This window comes from Aulonocara stuartgranti (assembly GCF_965226115.1).
Source record: "Aulonocara stuartgranti genome assembly, chromosome: 20".
Taxonomy (NCBI): domain Eukaryota; kingdom Metazoa; phylum Chordata; class Actinopteri; order Cichliformes; family Cichlidae; genus Aulonocara; species Aulonocara stuartgranti.
Window position 1 is genome coordinate 3,536,556 of NC_138956.1, and position 23,024 is coordinate 3,559,579.

The 23,024-nt window shown below is 42.8% G+C and overlaps 3 protein-coding genes across 12 annotated transcripts in view; 1 reads left to right on the plus strand and 2 right to left on the minus strand.

The window, feature by feature from the left end:
• scn8aa (sodium channel, voltage gated, type VIII, alpha subunit a) overlaps window positions 1-8,664 on the minus strand; it is a 48,562-nt gene extending 39,898 nt beyond the window's left edge. For 6 of the 9 annotated variants that reach the window (XM_082518419.1, XM_082518415.1, XM_082518417.1 and 3 more), the window contains exons 1-3: window positions 8,427-8,662; window positions 5,334-5,667; window positions 854-972 (exon numbers count right to left, since the gene is read on the minus strand). In XM_082518419.1, coding sequence (XP_082374545.1) covers window positions 854-972; window positions 5,334-5,612 — 398 coding nt within the window. In that variant the 5' untranslated portion in view covers window positions 5,613-5,667; window positions 8,427-8,662. Of the gene's footprint in view, window positions 1-853; window positions 973-5,333; window positions 5,668-6,798; window positions 7,574-7,948; window positions 8,399-8,426 lie in introns of those variants that run through there. The other 3 variants (XM_082518418.1, XM_082518412.1, XM_082518413.1) reach the window with 3 other exon arrangements.
• Window positions 8,633-14,856, plus strand: LOC309696901 (transmembrane protease serine 12). Of its 2 annotated transcripts, none has more exons than XM_082518422.1 (5): window positions 8,633-8,691; window positions 10,520-10,703; window positions 10,842-11,119; window positions 13,449-13,591; window positions 13,681-14,856. In XM_082518422.1, the coding sequence occupies exons 1-5, from the start codon at window positions 8,682-8,684 to the stop codon at window positions 13,915-13,917; spliced, it is 852 nt and encodes a 283-aa protein (XP_082374548.1). In that variant the 5' UTR covers window positions 8,633-8,681; the 3' UTR covers window positions 13,918-14,856. The 2 variants fall into 2 exon arrangements, with proteins under 2 accessions (XP_082374548.1, XP_082374547.1); XM_082518421.1 differs by lacking the exon at window positions 8,633-8,691 and adding an exon at window positions 9,062-9,473.
• Window positions 14,857-15,502: 646 nt separating this feature from the next.
• dip2ba (disco-interacting protein 2 homolog Ba) overlaps window positions 15,503-23,024 on the minus strand; it is a 47,931-nt gene continuing 40,409 nt past the window's right edge. The window contains exons 30-38 of the mRNA XM_082520121.1: window positions 22,063-22,193; window positions 21,806-21,974; window positions 21,185-21,355; window positions 20,915-20,976; window positions 20,744-20,801; window positions 20,541-20,615; window positions 20,193-20,367; window positions 19,832-19,955; window positions 15,503-19,736 (exon numbers count right to left, since the gene is read on the minus strand). Coding sequence (XP_082376247.1) covers window positions 19,484-19,736; window positions 19,832-19,955; window positions 20,193-20,367; window positions 20,541-20,615; window positions 20,744-20,801; window positions 20,915-20,976; window positions 21,185-21,355; window positions 21,806-21,974; window positions 22,063-22,193 — 1,218 coding nt within the window. The 3' untranslated portion in view covers window positions 15,503-19,483. The remainder of the gene's footprint in view (window positions 19,737-19,831; window positions 19,956-20,192; window positions 20,368-20,540; window positions 20,616-20,743; window positions 20,802-20,914; window positions 20,977-21,184; window positions 21,356-21,805; window positions 21,975-22,062; window positions 22,194-23,024) is intronic.

Sequence of the window (23,024 nt, forward strand, 5' to 3'; positions counted from 1 at the left end):
TAGTTGTGCCTTGAAATATTTGAACAATATTTCTGTACAGCATTAACCAGCAGTTGCAAAGACCTACACAGTGCACTCTACACAAATGTAGATTTAGGTGGGCAAAATAAAATGCCACTCACATTACTGCTTCTCTGTTTTATTTTACTTACTTTTTTATATATATCTATAAAAATAATTAATTTGTGCCTAAACTGGAAAACCTTTAATTATGCACCTTGCCTCATTTAGTATCTATGGACAGATCTTTAAATAAACCACGTGTATCTGCGGGCACCACTAACTCACAGGTTGCATTGCTGCAGGAAGGAGGCACAGTGGGGCACAGTCTGCTTCATTTTTAAACCAGATGCCCAAACAGTCGTGTGTCACATGACACACAGCTGGCTCACTTCCCTTAACTTGTGCAAATAGATAAGATAAAACAAGTCAAATAAAATATATTTCAAAAATCACATAAAATATTAACATGCAGCTCTGATCAGCTGAGGTCCTAAAACAAGTTTCCTTTTATGTCTTTAACAGTGCTTCAAATCGAGGGTGCATCCTCCAACTGTTCCTTCTGGATTCGTAGATAATGCACCGATAATGTGCTTACCGAGAGGTCTAGCTTGGCTGACTGTTAAGGATGACTCATCATTTGTGCTAGCCTTTCCCTTCAGTGATAAAATGGCTACTGCATGGCATCCTCTGTGCTCTTTCTTGACTGTAACAAACCGACTCTCTCCTGTACCTCCACTCACAGGAAACGTCGATAGCAGCGCGAGCAGAGAGACAGAACACATCATGAATAATACACATAAACAGGAAACCTTTTCAGTCCCAGCAGTTTAGAAACCATTTCAAAGGATATGAATGTATCAAAATTTTAATAGCTAATCGCCTAACCGGATTAAAAGGACTTATTAAGTACAAGGCAGGTGTGGCACTAAAACGGAAGATTGTCTTCCCTCTATTTAGCACTATAAATGTCTGTGGAGAGAAGAAACAGAGAGAGAGAGAGAGAGGGAGACAGTTAACAATCAGAAAGATTATAAATAGACAAAGAACAATAGCAAGGAATATTTAAAAATGTATATGTCATCCTATTTGAAACATTGTGAAAACATTTTCTGCAAGGCATACACGGCCAGTATGCGGACGATAAATAAACAACGTGCATTTGGTCATTTAAGTAAAATGCTGCTTTTAAACAAATGCAAATAAAGTGAGAACTGCTGGCAGGATGACTGTGTGTTGTCCCAGAATCTCAGTGCTGCACCGCCCACTGTGGCGTCTTTAAGGGGAAGGAAACGGGCAAAACCGAGAGGAGAATGCGAGCCACTTTCTGTGGATAACCTCATAATTGTTTAAATAAAACATGGCGATTTGCATGAAACATTCATGGAACTGTGCATTTGCACAAGTGATACGGGGCCCTTGTGCTTTTAACAAGGCATCTCTCACTCCACGCTAAGCCTCTGAAGAGACACCGACAGCGGAGTCAGGAGGGAGGGAGAGGAGGAGGAAAGAGGAGAAGCGGGGCGGATGGGTGGGGAGGTGGGAAGCAAGGCGCCTCACGGCGGTGGCGTCACATGACCGCGTGTATTTTGTGCGTTTTGGACAGAAATAAGGTGTGTGCCCGAGTTCTTACTATGACATAAACGTCTGAAAAAAACAAAATGACGAATGCGTCCACTTACAAATAAGACGGATCACCCCTGATGTCAATATTACCTAAATGAAGGGAGACGTCAGCACAGTTTCAAATGACTGGACCCACTTCCTTCCTCCAACCTTCCTCTCTTATTATAATTATAGGTCAGTGCATCTCCCTCATCATTAACACTGTCATCTACCAGTCAAGACAATCACACGCTTGGAAATGTCCCATCATGACATTTCTCTTAAACACAGCCATCGTGCACATATGCAGGGTACACATCCATGACTCACAAACAAATGCATAATTACACACATCACATGCAGCAGCAGCAGCAGCACCACAGCACAATCAATAACCACCACTGTCACCCTGACACACATGTCCTCCACAGCTATCCATGAAGCGCTTTTTTTTGGGTAACACATGACAAAAGTGCTGCTGCAAAGCTACTGAAAATTTCATAATCTAGAGCTGAACGAGGAGGAGAGGCAGAGAAGGCGGGGGGTGGAGAGCGAATGAAGCAGGCAGGCAGGGAGCAACTGTGGCAACAGCAGGCTGAGGAGAAGCAGGGCACGAGGAGCCAGAACGGGGAAGCTGGGCGGAAGACGAAGAGGAGGACGGGAGGGGGGGATGGGTGGGAGAGAGAAACCAAGAGCGGCTTCGACACAGAAGCTCGATCCAGCAGGCAGGGCTGCAGCATCTGCATCCGTGAGGGCCTCAACAGCCATTCGGCGACCCCCTTTTTTGACCCTTGTGGCAAGCGATAAATGGGCTGCGTTTATGGCGCCTTTAGCCCGAAAGCCCCACAGTCACAGAGACATTAATATATGAATGCTATAAGGCCTTCCTATGAGATGCCCATGCATTCCTTGCCGTGCTTTCGCCCTGTTTATGCCATTTGGTGTGCAAAAAAATATATTTTTGCATTGTCTCTAGAGGCATGCTGAAATATTCCTGACAATGTTATTAAAATAGATGAAAATTAAACCATTACTGTAAGGTAATATTACTGTAAACATCTTTAACCAGTCCACACAAGACAAAATGCTGCGTTTTCTCCGATATACATCCACTGATATGATGGGGCAAGAACTTGTGACGGGGTGACTTCAGTCATCTTATTTTTGAGACGCTCTGCTGTGTCTGTGGCAGATCTTTGTCCTCAGCAAAACATGTTTTGGTTATCTTGGCTGCAGCATGAAGGACAGCAAATGTGCTCATGCATCCTTGCACATGTTGTCTGTTTCATCTCTGTCCTCTCTTCATCTCTCCCTCCCTCCCTTCCTTCTATGTCCTCTCCTTGAAATCTTTCGCCGGCCTTGAACAGTGATGGCAACCACGACCCGGCCTAGCTCAGCTCAGCGTGGCACAGCCCTGCTCGGGCCACCAACCAGGCGGGGAGGGCCGTTGCTGCGTCATCACCTAGCTAGCCTCCCGGCCTTCTGTCTCAGCTATAAGATGGCCTAAAAGAGCCACGAATCTAGATTTATCTGAAAGATGAGGAGCAACCTTCCTTTACATATATTCCCCCTCATCTTTCTGCACCTCCTTCCTGCAAGGGAGCTATCCAGATGCAACCTGCCACCTCTCAAATGACAAAGACACACAGGGCAAAAGTTCTCCAATCAAGGTCACCACCTGATCTGGTGTCACTGCAGCATCGGCTCCCTTTGGTATCAGAATGACACTAGATTAGGGGCCGTAATTAGATTTGCCTGAAGCCAAGAAGCAAAGACAAGAAGCAAGAGCAGAAGCGAGGCTGCACGGCTCACGCGCATGTGTGTCATTAATATGGAACACGTGGGGGGAAATAGACAGGTGAGCTGCATGTAAGCAAGTGAACAATCAACAGTGCCGTGGATCCCTGGACATGTTTGCCACGTGTCATCTGAATCGTGTCTCCTTGTGCGCCGGACTGGTGCGTTACATAACAGTCAGTGTGCACGGTGTAAAGACAGAGAGGTATAACACGGAGACAGACGGAGAGGAACGCTGATGCTGATGCTGTGCAGCCAAACGCACACACGCACAATATCTAAACAAATCTGTTCAGGTAACGACGATGACTAAACACGCCATTACCCTCCTGTTTTGTCAGGGAGGGTTTGCTATATTTTGAGATACTCTGTGTGGACCGAGGTTTACACAACGCTGTTGTCAAAACGTGCAGCAGTTTTGAAATGAATATATGATCGAAGGAGACTGTCTTGAACGAAAATGCAAATTTTGTTATATAACTTTTTTTTTGACTATAAATAGACAACAAACAACGCTACCATGGTAGAAGGTTTTAGCCTTCACTGCTCGGTCCTATTATGAACACACGAGCATTGAACTCACCACAGTACACCTTGCATTTGCACTGATGCTTAAGGAAAGGAGAGAACAGCCATTTTATGATAAATTATTCTCGCACTCCTACGAGTAAAAATGTAGAACTCTTAGAAGCATCTTTAGCTCTACAGCTTTCCACAATACAGTTTCTTTATAGTTTTCAATTTTGAGCCTCTAATTCTCCCTTTTTCAATATCTGCAAGCCGTGTCTTCTGTTCTTTAAGTTCGGAGGCTTTTGCACAACAAAAACAGTTGAGTGAAACAAATGCAGTCTCCAACAGTTTAGGCTAACAGGTGCACATTAAAAGACTGTCAAGGTCACCTGTTTGTCCTCACACTGAGGACGACCAGACGTCAGACATGACAGAAACCCCAGAGAGACACGTGTCTCCTTTAAGACGACCAGAGTCCTCTCAGCCTGCTGCTGCTTCTCTCTCCTGCCACAGATTAATTTTTCAACAATTAGGAAAGTCTGTCATGTGGAACAACGGTCTTTCAACAGTAACTGCTTCTGACCTTTTCCCCAAAGCCCTGTGAGCACATTGGAGATACAGCAACGGCCCACTCAACAGCTCGAGAGCTCGGCTCCAACACTCCCCAAAGGTCTTCGAGGAGGAAAACGTAATTACCTCCCGCAGCCTAATTATAAAATTAAAAATAACTGTAAACATAGCACCCCTGAAAGTCAAGTGTCAAAAAACCCCTAAAAAACCCCACAGTGACTCTGCTGTCTGCGTCATTTCCGGTCATAACTTGTAACTCACTTCAACATAATGAAGTTTCTTATCTACTGAATGCTGTCCAAACCAATTATGTACTAAAATTATGAATGTCTGAGTTTATCTGATGTAACACAACGTCAGAAGGATAACAACACAATCACAATGTCTCAGGTTAAAATTTACTACAACCACTACAGTCAGATGCTACAACTATTTCTTCCAGATGCCACGCAAGCCTTGGATTTTAGTTTTAAACTGAGCTCAACTGATCACAATCAAATCTCTCAATATGAAAAACAACACTGAAAAAGATCAAAAGAAAAGTGTTTTATGAAAAAAAAAGAGTGCAAACACAAATCAGGCCAAGCACAAGGATGGAAAGGTAACAATGATGTTACAGGGTCACATTTTCACTTGCCAAATGCAATATTAAAGGTTTTTGGGAGGAATATTTTGAGCATTTTGGAAGCCTGAGAGCGAGGGACAAACATCAGAAACATTGCACTGCACCAATATTTGCAGCAATGACAGTCAGATACTTTGTTTTAGAATAAAGCCAGCGCTCAATTTGACTAAAATCATTGTTGTGTGTGTGTGTGTGTGTGTGTGTGTGTGTGTGTGTGAATACTCACTTTTTGAGAATTCACGTAGAATGGGTCCAGATCCTCCAGTGGTACCGCCGCCATTCCCTTAGGGATGTCCCCATAGATGTAGGGCAGGCTCTTCCCAGCCTCCAGGTCACTGTTGGGTTTGGGCTTGTTCTCGTCATCGTCGTCACGGTAGCTGCTGTCCTGCTTGGGTGGCTTTTTGTTCTTCTCCTCTTGGATGCGCTGCTCAAGGACCACCAAAGATTCTGGAGTAAACTTCCTGAAGCTGTCAGGTCCTGGCGGTGCAAGAAGGGGTGCGGCCATGTTTTCATCCTGCAGCTACTTAGTCTTTAGGTTTGTACCATCCACGGTAGCAGCTCTGCGGGAAGCAGGAGGGGGGAATATAACATGAAATGACGTACTACAAAAATGGTGGCCTGAAATTAACAGTTAGCTGGGTGCCCATTTAGAAAGATTACAGAAAAAGGAGACAATACAGCTGCAAAATGTTATTTTATGCACCAAAAGAACAAGAAAATGTTGAGATCTTGTAATGTTAAATATATATATATATGTGTGTGTGTGTGTGTGTGTGTGTGTGTGTGTGTGTGTGTGTGTGTGTGTGTGTATAAGCATTTGCAGGCTAACAGATCTCCTCCATCTAGTTTATCTCCATTAAGGAAGTGAGCTGAAGAGAACCATTAACAGACATTTGTTAAATGATCCTCTGAAGCAGCAGAGTGTGTGGTTGACTTAAATAAAGAGAATATTTTAGATAAGAGTGTTAAAGAGCAACGCATAATGGTTATTCTCATAAGATGGGGGAAATATCAGATAATATACTGAGGAAGCCTTTTGGATGAGAAGTTTTCACAAGCCTAAAGAAGCCCAGTTGCATTCTTATTTCAAGCTTTCTAGTCAACCATGACCTGGATGACTGTGAACCTACACAGGCAAATGTGTAGGTTTATATAAAAACATGCATATTCAGTCATTTCCAACCTTTGAGGACCTGTTTTACCAAGAAAGAACTCCAAACCAGTGGTATATGCTTCAGTTGATGAACATGGTCGGTTTTGCCATTTCAACTCACGTTGTGTTGTTTTATTGGTTACATATATTTGCGTTGCCATGGTAAATCAGATGTTGCACAGGTTAACAAACAAATATGTAAATATTAAAGAAGATGTATTTTATAATTAATTGAATGAAGACCAAGTTCCACCTGCACAAAAAATCAAACCACAGGTTTAAAAGTCTCACCCCTCATGACTCTGTTAAACAAAAAGGCTGAGAATAAAAGGCCTTACAGTAAAGGCTTTCTCCAAAACGCAAAGAGGGTAACATGACAAATGTTCAAGCTGCAGGAACACCGGGCAGTGCTGAAGCAAAGAGGAAGGAGCTGAAATTAGAGTTCAGTTAAGCCAGACTTGAAAAATTAACGAAATCATTAGAATTTTTGGAGGATTTCTAAAACATCGCCCTCCCCTCTCTTCGCCCTGTGTTCCACCTGCTGCTGCAGCGCAAAATCCTTTCATTTCAACAGGAGCAAGGTGTCTGCAGCCTGAACAGGACAGGCGGCCATATTTGAGTCAGCGGGCCCCGTCACTTCCCTGCCTCCCTCTTACATAACAGCGTCTAATTGAAATGTTCGACGCGTTAAAGCTGGCATCACACGGGAAAGACTCCACTCTGCGTGTCCCGACACTCGGTGGAAAAAGCACAGGAGACGTGAAGCAGGTGAGGCGAGAGGTCTGTTTTAAAATGGACACCAGAACCTCGGAGCCTTCTGCTGCGAGGCTGGCGCTGTCCGCTTCAGCACTGCACGAGCTCATATTCATACACGTGCGCGCGCACGTGAGTGCCTACAAAAAAGGTGCGGGGGGGTGCACACAACCCTCCGTTCTTTTCTTTTTTCTTTTTCTTCCCCGACACCTTCAGGCCTGTAGTTTATCCTTCAAATCTCCTCGATTATTAAGTCGTGGTGGCAACACTCGTCTCGTTATCTGTCCCATCGGCTGCTGCTTACATCTAAGCCTAGCAGTGCGATCAGTGTCACACAGAAACGGAGAACATTCTGGCATCTTCTCGGTCAAATCAACTTGTTTCCTAAAGGTTTGAATCAGAGAGCCACTGCGTTTCCAATCTATTCCTGTGCTGAGCTTCACAGAGAAGCTGTGGGTTATACTGCGCAGTGAAGTGGCCCGCTACAACCAAATTGGCCAAAGCTGTATTGCTGCAGTGGGAGGTTTACATGTTAAAAATTGTCACGCTGAGGTAAGCACAACCGTGGATCAAAGTCACGAGTGTGATGTCGATGTAAAAATAACAATCAGGTACATTTTGTCCTCCCTGTGAAACAGCAAACACGGTTTTGTTTTTCTTGGGGTTTTTTGTCCTCTCCGGGATGTTCTGTGCGCTTTTGCGCGTTGTCTTCAAGGATCTGCACCACACCCGTGAAGCCATGTCGACTGCCAAATCAATAAGGCTCTATCTGTGCACAAATAACCCAGGCTGCGAAGCTAAAAGTAACACACAGTCTGCACCACGGCGTTAAACACGACGATTAGAAAACAGCAATGCTCATGTCACGCCAAAATCACCTGGAGGAATGCAAATTTCCCGTCTGTTGGTGATGGAAAGAAGATTGGGCTACTTACATAGCATCAGCCCCTTCTTGAAGCCTTGTGGGGTTTCAAGTGCATCATCCTTTAGTCCGGAGGATATAAAGAAAAAAGCCCAAATTAAAAATAAAAACCTACAAAGTTTTCTGGGCTTCGAAGAAGTCAGACGGCGCCCTGCCTGAAGCCTAACCTATGAGACATTTTCTCCTCCCTCCCCTGTTTTCTAATCAGTACCTCCGATCCTCGGTGAAATGGTTAATCTGATAAATTCCGACAACAACTGGCTGTTAAATATATTTCCCTCCCTCTTCGCACTGGTTCAGCCGGTAGATGCCCATCGAGCGCAGACACCCTGTTTCGTCGCGCTCGCTCCCCCAAAAAAAGATGCGGGGCAGTGTGCAGCTCTGCGACATTTAGGCTACGCAGGGATAGCCTACCGACGGAGAGAAAATCTGCCCTCACCTACCGACGCGCGCCAGGCTTTCCCCAACGGTTACAAGCGAAGGATACTCACTTCGTAAGCGTTACAATGAATCCAGAGAGCCGTTGCAGGACTGCAGATGTGAAAAAGCTTGGGGAGAAACTGCGGTTGTCGCCATATTGTTGCTGCTACCTTCCCCCTCAGCGCGAGCGGTTTTCCTGCATAATTGATGACTCTCAGCAGAATGTGAGGGAGTGTCGGAGAGCGCGTTTCGTAAAATCGTAAAGGTCATTTAGGCCCGCAGACTCCAAACCCCCCCAGTGAGCGCCTCACAGCACAGGATCAGGGATGATCCATGGTGAGAGACTGTGCGCAGAAAACACGCTCAAGGTTTTTCTGACAAAACGCATTGGCTCACTGTGTGAGCACTGTGTGTGTGCAGTGTGTGTGTAATGTGTGTGTAATGCAGGAATTTATCATGTGTAGGCATTCAAATAGGGGAGGCCACTACATGTCTGAGATATGGGAAGAAAATAATAGTTTCTTGAAAGACATTAAAGCTGATGAGTGAATGAAAAGACAGTTACGCACACGCGCGCGCGAACACACAACTAACGCCTTAATTGTTTCTCTTTCTCACATGTTCAGTGTTATAAACATTTGTTCACTTATCGTCACATACTTGCAAATATATTATTTAAGCCGAGCACCTCATCTCCAAATGACTGTTTTCACTTACAGGCCTCCTCCAGCACTTCGCCCTTTAATAGCACAAATTTAAATGCAAATAGGCAGCTCTTAATCCGGTAACCTGCCCTCTGTCTTTTTGTTGTTACGTAATGCGCGAGCTCGCGTGTGAATCAATGCAAACGGAGCCTCAAAATATATCAAGAGCTTTCACGTTTCTGTAGAGTAGCTGCTTTTCCGTTAAAACTTTTTTTACGCAGATCAAAAGAGCTGAACGTGCACCTGACGTCATCGGTGGTCGGAACAGTTTCTGTTTGCGATCAAAAATACACACATATATATTTATATTTACATTAATGAAGGAAAAGAGTTGAAACTAAATGGAGTTAAAAGGTTTTCTCCTGTGTCTGAACGTCTGCTATTTGACCGCATTATCCACTTCGCCACAGAAGAGTGAGTACCTGCAGAAGTTTTAGTGTTATTTCTTCTTTTCCTCCACTTTTTAGTAAAGTATTCAGCCAGTTTTTGATTATCAGTAACTTCAGATCCTGTTTTGCGGGGGGGTTTTGGCGTTTTTTTGTTGTTGTTTTTTAGCAAAGCCCCTCTTTCTTGGACCCGAGTGTTATTTAGGTGAATTTTTCTAATTTTCTAATGAACTAATATAAGTTTTGTTTTGTTTTGTTTTAAACAGGTGTCTCAGTTCAGCTTTTTGGCTAATATTGAGCAGCTAACTTTACTGGGTCCATGTGCTGACTGTGACTCAGCACTTTACCTGATAAACATTTTATTTGTGTTATGATATGATGAAGTCTCAGTGATACACTCAGTTCACTTCCTCGCTGAAAATGTACTTTCTTTGTTTCTTTACTAACAGAAAGATTAATTAGCACATCACCCGCAGTTTTGCACTTTAAGAAAAATTAAACCATTCACCCACTATTATGTGTTATCACAAAAGCAGACAAAAACAACTAATACTACTTTATTCAAATTTTTATATTTTATATATATTCGTTTGGTTTCTATCACGACTGCTGTCACCAAAACCTATATAATCATTGGCTATTTTGGATGTCTGTTGCGATTTGAAAAATATTCGGTAGCACTTTTTAGTACAGCTCGGCAAGAATGGGGTAATAGGGGGGTGAACAGGAAGAAACAAGCAGGTAACAGTATAAAAATAGCAGGTTATTACCCCAGAAAGTTAATGTTGGATCCCTCTCAATAATCCAGTTAAGGCGATATTACTAGTATCCAAGTAATGTCCAAGTAATTAAGGTTAATGCTATTATCATTATATGGTAATAGTATCCTAATATGTTAAAGCGTCTACCTACAAACTACAATATTATTGTGAGACTACGACCAATATGACCTGTATGTTTGAGTGGTGAGTAACACTAGAAAGGAGCTTTAATGTGTTTTTCACATTAAAATGAGAAACACATTTAAAGTTTACGTACAAGTCAACTTAAAACCTTTTTTTTAATCTTTATTAGGTTGTGGGGAACGGCCTCTTTTTGGTCCTCCAGGTGCTTCTCGGATCGTGGGTGGCCGGGAGGCTCCCGAGGGGGCGTGGCCATGGCAGGTCAGCATCCAGATCCAATACAGACACCACTGTGGTGGCACTCTCCTCAGCAGCGTCTGGGTGCTCACTGCCACACACTGCTTCTACCACCACCTGTGAGTCCCTTAAAAGTAACAGTTAGGGCACTTTGCACAGGGGGGGGGGTCTTTACCGCAACGTTATTGGCGTGAAGGTAAACGCTGACGTATATGTATATGTTTGGGTTTTTTTACACTCTTTTCTTTTGTGTCCAGACGGATCGGCCTGAGCTATTTTCGTGTGGTGGCAGGACTAAATACGCTATCTTCTCCAGGAAATTACGCCCAGGTCCGCTCCATCAGGGGAGTGAAAATGCACGATGGTTACAACATTTTCACATCCGATAACGATGTGACGCTGTTGCTGCTCAGCTCGCCCTTTAAGTTCACCAACTACATCCAGCCTATTTGCCTTCCTGGTGATGTGATCCACGAGGCCATGCTCAACCTCAGCCACTGCTTCGTCAGTGGATGGGGAAGCACCTATTACAAAGGTGGGAAAGGCCAGAGTTACTATTTTAAAATAAGAAAAATTAGTATTTAGTTTAGGGCAGGGATGTCAAACATAAGGTCTGGGGGGCAAAATTGGAGCCAATATGGCCCATTTTACATTTTTGGAAAAAGTGAATTTAAAAATTTTGGACTTTTAAACTTATTTTTATAAGTTTTACAACTTTACATGCTGACAAAGACCAACAGCCACACCCATTTATACTATATCAAAGGAGCTAAGTAATAGATAAACAAGTAAATGACAAAAAAGTTTGTTTTCCATTTTCTACCATAGAAATTTTAGTTCAACAAAAGAACATTTTGGAAAATTAATAAAACCTGTTTGTTGTTTTTGTAAATAGGAAATAGGAGAGTGAGATAGCAGAACTTTTTCTTCAATTTTACACATTTATCAGGTAGAGAAACAGATTTACTACTGATCTTTTTATCTTTTATTAACACATCTGAATGTGGGCTCTGGCAGCTCCTGGCAACACAAGTCAGATGAAAGGTTAAGAAAATGATTGAAATAGCTGAGTTTATTGATGTCAACCAAAGCATGCAAAAAGTGAAGGGGTTCTGAAGTATTTGCAGCTGTAGAATAGAATAGCCTTTATTGTCATTGTACAGAGTACAACGAAATTGGAGTGCCACTCCCTTGGTGCAAGTTTCAATAATAAATATAAATGTAAAATATAAAAAGTACAAAAAAAAAACAATCGTAAGTACTCAAACAATAGTATGTACAATATATACAGGATAGCAGCATTAATATAATGACAGTGACGGTATGGAATAGGTTCAATTGTTTTTGTGCTTATTTACTACGGTGATAGCTCTGGGAAAGAAGCTATCCCTGAATCTGTTTGTCCTGGTTTTATGTGACCTGTACCGTCGGCCTGACGGTAATAGTTCAAACAGTTGGTTGCTGGGGTGAGAGTGGTCCTTGATGATATTGCCAGCTCTGCTGAGGTACCGAGAGTTTGCAGTGACCTCCAGGCTGGGCAGAGAGCAGCCAGTGATCTTCTGGGCTGTGTTGATGACCCTCTGCAGTACTTTCCTGTCTGCAGCTGCAGCTGTATTATCTGTATGTCCGGTTTTAGAAGTCATCAGTGCATCAGACAAACTTCTCATCCTCTGGAAGTTTAATGTGAGAGCAGGAAAAGTTTACAAAGAGAACGATGAGAAATTTTAGTAAAGGTGAAATGAACTCCACTGGCAAGTGAACTCAACATCTACTTGACTATTATGTGGCTTGCAATGCTGCCTTACATAAGTTCTTATCAACAGAGATAATGCACGTTGCTGAGCTTGTCTTAGCCTTGAAGCCTACCTCATAAGATGAAAGCTAGAAAACTTGATGTTGTGAAGCTGGCATGTGCTGATTACCAAAAAGATTTGCCAGGGCAGTTGAACTGGCTCTTGAAGATTCTCAAGAACATCTTGAGATCTTGAAGGCTGCTACTCAAAATACAGCCGGCTGGTTTTCAGAGGATTGTGTAGAAATCCAGAAACTTCTAGAAAGTCAGAACCAGCCTTCCTCACAGTAAAGACCAAAACGCAGAAAGAAAGAAAGAAGAAAGAAACACTTGGAGTTCCTGATGCTACAAAAAGAAGGAGAAGAATTGCAGATTCTGTCAGATAAGAACGACTCCCAAGGCTTGTTTGCTGCACTGAAGGCAAACTGTGGTATCCACATGATGTGACATCTGACAGGAGATATGAAGGACACCACTGAGTGATGAAAGGAACAGTTTTAGAACCTCTTTAACACAACTTCAAGTCCCAGTTAGAGCTCGGCTGTGTATATCCATTTCAATGGATGAGCCATAGAAAGCACTCAAGAAAACTAGGAAAAGTCGGGTATCAGGTCAGGCTCTTATATCTCTACAACAACTCCTGGAAACAGAAAAGATCACACTGAATAGAAAGAAAGAATCAGTGAAACGCCATATGGAGATCACTGGGATGCACTCTGAAACCTGAGAAGTGCAGAGTTGTCAAATCAGGTGTTCATGCTGCGCAAGGCATTTGTTGACCAGATTACAGGGCCTCGCAAATAAGGTGGCACATCAGCTTCGAGTTGGGCGGTCACTCAGCGCAACAGATGTGGAAAACTGTCATTTCTAGGGCAGGTCGCACAAGTGTGGCTATCACAGTCTAATCTACAACTGAGTCACAATGGGCTGCTAGTGACCTGTTTTTGAATATATTATATCATGTAGATACTGAAAGCATGATTATTTTCCTCTGTTTTTAAATGTCACTCTCACATTACGTCACATATATTAATAAAGTTTTTTCAAAGCATCTTTGGTGTGTGAACTGCAGGCCCGCTGACGAACAAACTGCAGGAAGCTGAGGTGGAGCTCATCGACAGACAAACATGTAACCGGGTCACCTGGTATAACGGCATCATCACTGAGAAGATGATCTGCGCAGGACTGGAGAGCGGAGCAGCCGATTCCTGTCAGGTGCTGATCCTTGGGTTTTGTTTTTGTTTTTTATTAAGTCACTACGGGCTGGTTGAAAGAAAACTTCACGCTGTTTGTGTCTGCTTCAGGGTGACAGCGGGGGCCCGCTGCAGTGCTACAGCGAGAATCAGGATAGGTTTTATCAGGTTGGCGTGACGAGCTTCGGAGACGAGTGTGGACTTCCTCTCAAGCCTGGGGTGTACGCACGAGTCAGCATTTTTTCAAAGTGGCTGACTGCGAGTCAGACAGCGGTAGCAGCATCTGTCCACAGAGCGAGCACGGGAGTCATCGCAGCTCTGCTCGCTGCTGCTTTGACGCTGCTCTGAAACATCCAGACTGGCAGCAATAAACATCCAAACTAAAGCAAACAGCTCTGAACGCCACACGCTTATTTTTTCATATACAGTTCATAACAACAACCCTGTTAGAGCTGTCAGAGCTTTTTTAAAGGCACAGGAGAGCCACATTTCTTATTCAGCAGCTTACTTTGGAGTGATGGTGTAACTTGTTGTCAAGCCAGAAATGCTCTGATTGTTTCACATGATATCTGTGTTTATTAATTTTCTTTGTACAGCATGTAAATACAGACAGAGACACATGTATGTGATGACATGTGCTTCGTCTTAAAATGAGCTCACATTTTCTAACACGTTGCTTTTGTTATCAGTAATAGAAGGAGGGTTAAGACGTGCTAATAATGGATGGTTTTTATTTCTCTGCTGCAAGGAGTTGTTTCCTTTGGAGAGACGAGTCCATTAGAAATACAAAAGCTGTAATATGACTGAAAGGCAGCTGCTTCCTTGGAATTCACTTTATTGGCGACATTTCCACAACAACTTAGCTTGCTTAGATTATCTCATAGAGTTTTTAAGGCACTCAGCAGAAGAGAGAAGAGAAGAGCTACCTGAGTGGGTACAAAAAAGATGTCAGAGCTTTTATTTATTAGGAAGACCAGAAGTTTCCCTTTTTTTCCTAATAAAAGCTTTAAAACATCCAGAAAAAAACTTTATTAAGAGCAACAGATTGTATTAAGATGTTAAAAGGCTTAAGTTTAATTCCTGGATTAATGGCATGTCTGTAGGTGATTATATAAATGTATTAACAGCCTGATTTTAACTGATTAGCCTGATCTAGAGTTTCTAGATGGTGTTTTTAAGAAAGCTTTTCTTTTAAGAAACACATTTCCAGTGTCAAATAAAACTAAATTAGTCTGTTTCAGAAATCGAATTATTCTTGCATTAATATATATAAAAAAATAAATGAATTTTAAAAAAAAAAGTAACTAAATACACAGCTTCTTCCTTTCTGATACTACTTTGTTACACTGCAACAGGCCTAGACTGCTGGGGTCTTCCCATGATGCATTGTTTCTTTTTCGCTTTCTTTGTGTTCTCCACTCTGCATTTAATCATGACTTATTATCAATCTCTGGCTCTCTTCCACAGTGTGGTTTTATCGCTCCCCCTGCCCCTCACTCCCAAACGGGCGTAGCAGAAATCTGCCCTTCCCTGAGCCAACCAGAGGTTTCTTCCTGTTAAAAGGGAGTTTTTCCTTCCCACTGTCGCCAAATGTTTGCCAGTAGGAAGTCGTGCGATTATTGGAATTTCCCTTATATATTGTCGGGACTTTACCGTAGAATATAAAGTGGTTTGACGGGACCTTTGTTGCAATTAGTTGATCATCAATCAACTATTAACTATCTGTTGGTTCAAGTAAAGAAATATCTTATTTTATTAGATGTGAATATTTGTAAGAAACGCTAAGCAAAACTGAAGTGTGGCATCTTAACACCCCCAACACAAACACACAGAGCAGAAACACTGACACCTGCTGGAGGGAAGATGCCATTTTCTTTCTTGTAACAGCAGCTGGTTGCAGATAGATGAGAAAAGAAGAAGTACAAGACAAGTCTGACAAAGCAATTTTTTTATTATTTGACATGAAACACATCCAATGACAGAGTGACAGTGTTTTTGTCAAGTAAGACATGTTGTTGTTGTTGTTAGAAGTTATCGCACCATTAACCAGTTGAGAATGTCTTTGCTGCAGCTCGACGATGCATAGTGAACAGACAGTTGCTGAGGTATACATTGTGGGCCCTTGAGTTTGTGGGGTTTTGCGTTTGCGTGTACGAGTAAAAGATCCTAATTTCATTACCTCGCAGGTACATTTACATTTTGTGCTTAGGATAACTTTGGAGGTTTGAAATGTTCGCCATTCGTCACAACACAATATGAAAACTCTATATATTCAGAGCGCATTGTCCATCAGATCCCGAACCGATGATGATGCAAGTATGGAGTGACTGAAGACATGTTGGCATGGAAAAAGAATGACTTGGTTTCACACAAAAGGGCATCTTCTTGTAATGACACTGGAGAACAAAACTGTCAACTTTCCCTTATTGAATAGCACCAATGTCTATTGAAAAGGCTTGAAGGCCAACATGAAATTATAAAACTTTATTAAAACTTGTCAGAGTGAAACAGTAGCGACAAAGCAATAATCACACAGCAGCCTCAGAAACCTCAGAAGACGCGTGACTCCAATTTCACTGGCACGCACACACGCCGTCGGTGTCGTTCACCGATTGAAAAGTGGTTTAATCGACGCGCGACAAAGCCGCTCCTACATCAAACCAGCTGCTTGCAGATAAAGATTGCATCAGGAAAATATTGATGAAATCCCTAGAAAATATATTAAAATTCCAATTTTGGATGGAAAGAGTAAAAATACAGTGGAGGCGACATTAAAAAAAACCAGAAGAAATAAAAAAAACAAAATAACAGGTTTACCATTTTGGGAAAATTCTTACAAAAGACAAAACTTGTTGCACCATAGAAGCCAAATATCACTGCTGAACACACGCGCGCACACACACTCACACACACACATAAAATGATATTGGGAAAGTGCACGTTTGTTCCTGCCCACTGAAACCTTTTTTGTTGCTTGCGATGTGGTAACCTTAAAATAATAACAATGCAGAAAATGCTGTCAAGTATGAAAGATCAAGTCAAGTTTTTTTGTTTTGGTTTTTTTTATCTACAGATTCATTTTCATGTACACATTAACACCAGTAATACAGTATTTGACCTCTAAAATACAGTATACAGACATCTTTATTACTTCACTTTTTAAAGGAGGGTTCTGCAATTTTTAAAAAATCTTTTGAATCACAGGTTTGTTGCGGATTGTTCCCAGTTCATTTTCTTTTTTTTTTTTAAGTGTTGCCCACATTCAGAATTAATGGATCTGAGTGATGACGGTTATGTTAAAATCAGAAAGGTATGAGCACGAACATAAAACACCAGCCTTCCTCTTAAAAAAACCTTCTTTTTTTTAAAATGTATGTGTGAGTTTTGAGCTACAAACTGGTTTCCGATTTCTCGCTTAGATTCGGTGAAACAGTTCTTTAAATAAGCAATAAAAGTACAGAAGTTCCACAGGTTTAATAAGGCAAAGCTCCTCATTCTTGATTTCTTTGTTTTGCTTTTTTTTTTTTTTTTTTTTAAATTCAATGGTCCATTATCGTAAATGTCACCATGGTAAAAGGCACCGACTTGCCTTCAGATTTTCTACATTTATCTAATCAGCTGTGACACTAAATGAAACACGTTCTTTGATATAAGGTGGAAAACTACACACAGACTGAAAGCTAGCAGCTCACTTCAGAACCTCAGACCAAGCCAGGCGAAGCCGAACAAAACGGCCCTTGAACACAGAGAAGTTGGACCTTAAATTTTGTTTAGCGGTTTTTTGGTCTGCTATGGTTTTCAGAGCCTAGAGTGCCAAACTCCAGATTAAGCCTCCGATGTATTAACATCACATTAAAGCCACATTAGAGCTAAACATTTGACTTTATAAAGAAATTTGGCGACTTCACCCACGAAAAGAAAACCTTAAAAACTTCCCTCAACTTTCTAATTTGAATCTCTCCCTGGAAGTTCCCCATACATGTCGGGTGATGCTGGAGCTCAGCTGCAAGAGCCTGGATTAAATTGGCCTTTGCTATCTCTCCTACTTTCCTAAGGTTACAAAAATGTCCCTGCAAAACTGTCAGACTGAGCAAGCTGGTTGTCATGTACAACCCAAAGAACAAACAATAGTTTTCAGCTCATGAGTCCACAGGATCCAGGCCAAATTCTACTGTAAAGCCTCCCTGTTGCACTTGCTGTGCCAGATTTGTATCCCTGAGGTGTTTTCCTCTTCAGCAAAACTAAATCCAGTCTGAAATGTGTTCAGTCTAACGCACCAGTGAGAGGTGCATTAGCTGTTCTGGGGTGCACAAGGAGACCACATTGAAGGTGTGATCGGACAAATTTCAAATCACTTCCGGTTAGTTCTTCTCATGGGTGAAGTCACAAAAGTTTGTTGATGTTACTTTGTGAGATTTTTGTAAAGAAAATAAATACCCGGTGAGAAAAACTACACATTCACACAGAGACACCAACGTTCTCAAGATATTTCCTTAAAAAACAAAACCTTTAGATGAACCAAACGCTCATCTATACTGGCTATAGCTACATTTGTACAACACAAACAGTGCTGTCATTTATAGTCACACGTATTTATTTCTTTACAACATTTTAGCTGACAGATAAAGAGTAAAGAGAGTTAACTGCAAACATGGGTTAAAAGGAGAAGAGAAACAGAAGGTTGTCTGGGAATAACTTCAGAACATTCTTGGTCTCCCTCATTAACACCGGGTACTTATTTCCTCTTTAAGAGCAGCTCTTGTTGAGCGCCGGGAGGCTGTGAATGCTTTTACATGAGAGGCACAAAAACTGTGACAAAGCCTGAACATTCAGCATAGGCAGCGAAATAACTGCTGTGAGAATCCTTGGCTCGCGAAGCTTGTTTTCGTTTTGTTTCGAGCCCGCATGTAGACGTCACCTGCACTCCCAGCTGGCATGCACACCTAAACACAGACTATAGTTTCGAAAGTTGTTCTGGAAATTGGCGCTTTTTAAAAATAGATTAGTACTATCACAATCATACGAGCTATCTACCCCACCGACTCCTACTCACACCGAAGATGAAGAATCTGTTTCATCTTTACTACTCGGGTTCATGAAGTCTTTCTTTTCCCACACCAACAAGTAATTCAAGCATTTTTTTAAGATATTTTTTTGTTTCGTCATTGTTGACACTAAGTCTGCCAGCAAACATCGCGTGTGATGGAAAGTGGACGCCACTGTGCACCTGGTGGGCAATTGTGTCAGGACTGCCCGCTGTGGGCTGTGCTTGCTTGTGGCGCTTTTAATACTGATGTGGATTTGCTCTTTTTGACAGCAGCAGGCATGAGGGGTGGGGGAGGCAGGAGACAGGAAATCGAGGTGCGAGGACGTAAAGTGCAAGGGGAGAAGTTCCAGTGCACCTTCAAGATTAGACGGGTTTAAAAAAAAACTGAAAAATCTGACACATGAGCATGCATGGTTCAGGAGGAAAGCAAAAGGATAGAAAAATGAGGGGAGAATTCCATTCTTCTCTTTCTGGGAGTAATTAAAATATCCTAAAAACATGAGTTTGATTGACGAGGGAGAGGTGGGTGCAGAAAAAAAAGGATGATGGGATTTCTCCCAGTCGACACGTGCATCTACCTTTCAGGAGCAGAGAAAGTGTCAGGCCCCACAGTAGAAATCTCAGTGAACCTGGACTGCAGCAATCGAGCAGGTGGAAGTAAAGACAGAACAGTTTCTGAGAGGGAAGCATGTTGTCGTTACAGTACTTGAGTCGTTTCTCGCGTTCCCACGCCGTTTGGCATTTCCAATGAGTGTGTCTGAGGTTTTAACTTCGGGGCTGCTACTGTACACGTCCCCAAAGTCCTTCTCCCTCGTTGTCTGTTCTCGGAGCCTGGCTCAGGTTTCTGCATCAGTTGGTGAAGGGTGTTCACATGTTGTAGGCCACGTAGATGGGGTCCAGTTGGTCAGCCAGGAAGGAGTCTCGTAGATGCATCCTCTGCTTCTCTCCCCGGGAGTTGATGGGGATCACCCCCGGGTCCACGATGACCACCACTCCGACGATGAGGTGGTGCTCCTCCAGGACCACGTTGGTGACGAGTGGCACCAGGTCCAAGGCCTCCTGCTCCGAGCCGCTAAGCTCCGCCACCACCACCAGCAGGTTGGTCCATGTAAACACGGCACTGCGAAGCGAGAAGTGGGAAAAGTTCAGGTTTCTGCTACTGTTCGCTACGAGGATCAACAACGCCACGTTAAGTGCACATCTGCTGCTCCTTACCTCTCTGCGATGCTGCGGTGGGCGCGGGACACGGACGTCTCGATGTCGATGGGGTGATAACGCAGCCCCCTCAACTCCAGCGTTTCATCCAGGGATCCCACCACAAACAAGGCATCATGGCGATCTGTGGCGGGGACAAAACTATTTGATTATTTACAGTTCCAACAATATAAAGTGTCTTGTTTTAAAGATCTGGCTACAACTGTGCAACCTGTAGATTAGGGTCCAATGTTGTGATGCATTTGTGATGAGAACTTTCAGTACAACCAAGCATTTACATTTTAAAGGGTTCAACACCAATTGCTTCTCCAAGTCATTATTACATTATTACAATGTCACCAAATATCAAATGTCCTCTCACCTCCACTTGCATCCAGCAGCTCTGTTCTCTTGATGAAACCCAAGTAACTGGTCCTGGCCCACAGAGTTTGGGGCTCCCCAAAGCTGAGCCTGGTGTTGAAGTGGTCTGCCTGCAGGCTCTCCTCCCCATAAATGGTGTAGTAGCCACTGGCATTGTGTGGGCTGTTCACCCAAATCTGCACAAAAAAAAAAAAAAAAAAGACTTTCTGAATTACTTTGGCTGCTAAATTTTGACAAGAAGAGAGAAATTTGACTAAAAATCAACATAAAATAAATCTTTTCACTGTCGCCCTCTTTTACTCCGTGCCAGTGAAATCGGACGGTTTGTGGCACATGTTTGCGCACTCACCTCACCAAGATGCGAGTCCCCCAGTGGGCCTCTGGTCTCTGGGTTGACTATGATGACTCTCACTCCTGGTAGGATCTTCGAGAAGGAAATGAGAGGAGAATTTCACTTTAAGACTCCTTTAACCAACTCTTTTAGTGCTCTGGTTCTGTGGCCACAGTGAGCATCACATAAGTGAGTTTTACCAGTCAGTGATCAATACTTACAGTGCCCGACTCCATGAGTGGAAGACTCTGTGGCGCTCCTCTTTCCACTAGCCTCACCCTGAGGGACACAGAAAAGACAAGCCTGTCAGTCTTTCTGTTGTTGTCCACCAGCTGCACCACGTGACTAATGTGGTTGCCTTTGTGCTGCTTTATGAGAGTCTTCAGCCTTACCTGTCGTGACGCAGGGACTTCATGTCAACATAGACAGTGGAGGGGTCTGGTCCAGCAGTGCCCTAGTGACACGGGGGGGTAATACATTAAAAATAAAGTTTTTTAGCTTACAGAACATGAATAAGTTATTATCATAAGTTATTAACATTCAGTACATCTCCTTGTGCAGCTCAGATGACATGGTTTTTTATTTTTGTTGAGCAGAACCAAAAAAAAAAGCCTGATTTGGGTCAAAATGTCCTCATAAGACTGCATATTTGCGAAACCAACCTGAAGGCAGATGGCTAGGTTGACCCTCGAGCCAAAGGCGGTGCTGACGGCGCGAGGTGAAAGGCCGAGGTCTTTGAAGAGCTTGGAGAAGGACTGCGTGAGAGCGAGGCGAGGACGCTCCTCTGCTATCACCACACAGCTCCGCACGCACGACAGGTTCAGACCGCGCGCCTGCAGACACGAGCGGCTAAAGGTCACTCACTTTTAACAGGTGTAGACGGTAGCTTGACGCAAACATGGACTCTGCATTACTGAACATTTTCATCCAAAGCAGAAGGAAAACCGAATGAGGACAGATAAAGGATAAAATGAAGATGAGCACAGACAGAGACAGATAGTGATTTTAAAACAGATATGATACATGTAAGGCCCATAACGCTGTAAACATACAATCTACTTAATTAGCATGCTAGCTCGCTGGCAGGTGATCTGTCTGAATGAATAGGTGAATCATTTTTTAAGCCTGAGACAGGTGTTTATTACTCTGCTTCACAGCAGTAATATTTTCTGTCATAAAGTAATTTATCACTGTGTTGTTTGTCAGAGTAACAACAGAAATGACAGCACGGTAATCTGAGAGGAGGAACCACATCTGGGAGATTATGTGAGTGTGTTTGTGACCTTCAGCATCTCCGTCTGGGTGCCCAGGCCTTTGGTGCAGAGCTCCATGACAGAATACGAGCAAAAGGTGTCTCTGATCTTGTACTGACTGAGCGTGCTCAGCCACACAGGCAGCGAGCTCTCCAGCTCCAGGGGAGGGATAAGGATGGACTGGTGACCTGAGTAAACACTGGAAACGAGAGAAAACTGTCAGCAACAGCAAAGCTGTGTGTTACAAGAATAATGGCATTCTGTCTTTATGTTTGTGTTGGAATTACCTGGAGAGGCACCACAGGACGAAGCCCAGGCCACAGTATGGGTCCAGGCAGATGGCTACTTGGCGTGAGGAGTAGAGCTCACACTGCAGTTTAATGGAGCGGCACAGAGTGCTGACCGCAGCGTGAGACATCTGAAGAAGCAGAGAAACTTTTAAGAAATCCACCAGACTCACTCCATTAAACTTCACCTCATTAGTATGATTTTAATACCTCAATATGTATCAATAAAGACGTAGTTTGATGACCATTAGAACAGGTAGCATGTTAGAGTTAAAAATGTGTATTCTTCTTTCAGCTGCTCGTTCTAGGGGTCACCACAGCAGAACATCTTTCTCCATCTCACCCTATTCTCTAGCATCCTCCCCTCTCATATGCAGGGGCTTGCAAAAGTATTCGTCCCCCTTGAACTTTTCCACATTTTGTCACATTACAGCCACAAACATGAATCAATTTTATTGGAATTCCAGGTGAAAGACCAACACAAAGTGGTGTACACGTGAGAAGTGGAACGAAAATCATAAATGATTCCAAACAGTTTTTACAAATAAATAGCTGCAAAGTGGGGTGTGCGTAATTATTCAGTGTCATCTCCACCCACTCTACCCTGCCTGCACTCTCATCTTCACCGCTCTTTCTTGCTTTGCATGGTTTACCCTCAGGTATTTAAACTCATATACCTTCAATATCTCCACTCCTCTGTTGTATATAAAATCTGATCTAAATTAACCATTTCTTACATGTCTTTTAACCTCATAAAATCAACAGGCTCGTACTAAAGATTTGGCAAATCGCACAAGTTTTTCTTTTCATTTCTACGATACAGTGAAAAACAATCATAAGAAATTTCAACAACTTTTATTGGCAAATAAATCAGATTTATGCAAACAGTGTTTAGAGGTCCTTCTTCTAATAAGTTCTGCCGTTCTCTGTGGCAAGTTGGACATCAGCTTCTGGGCCAATTC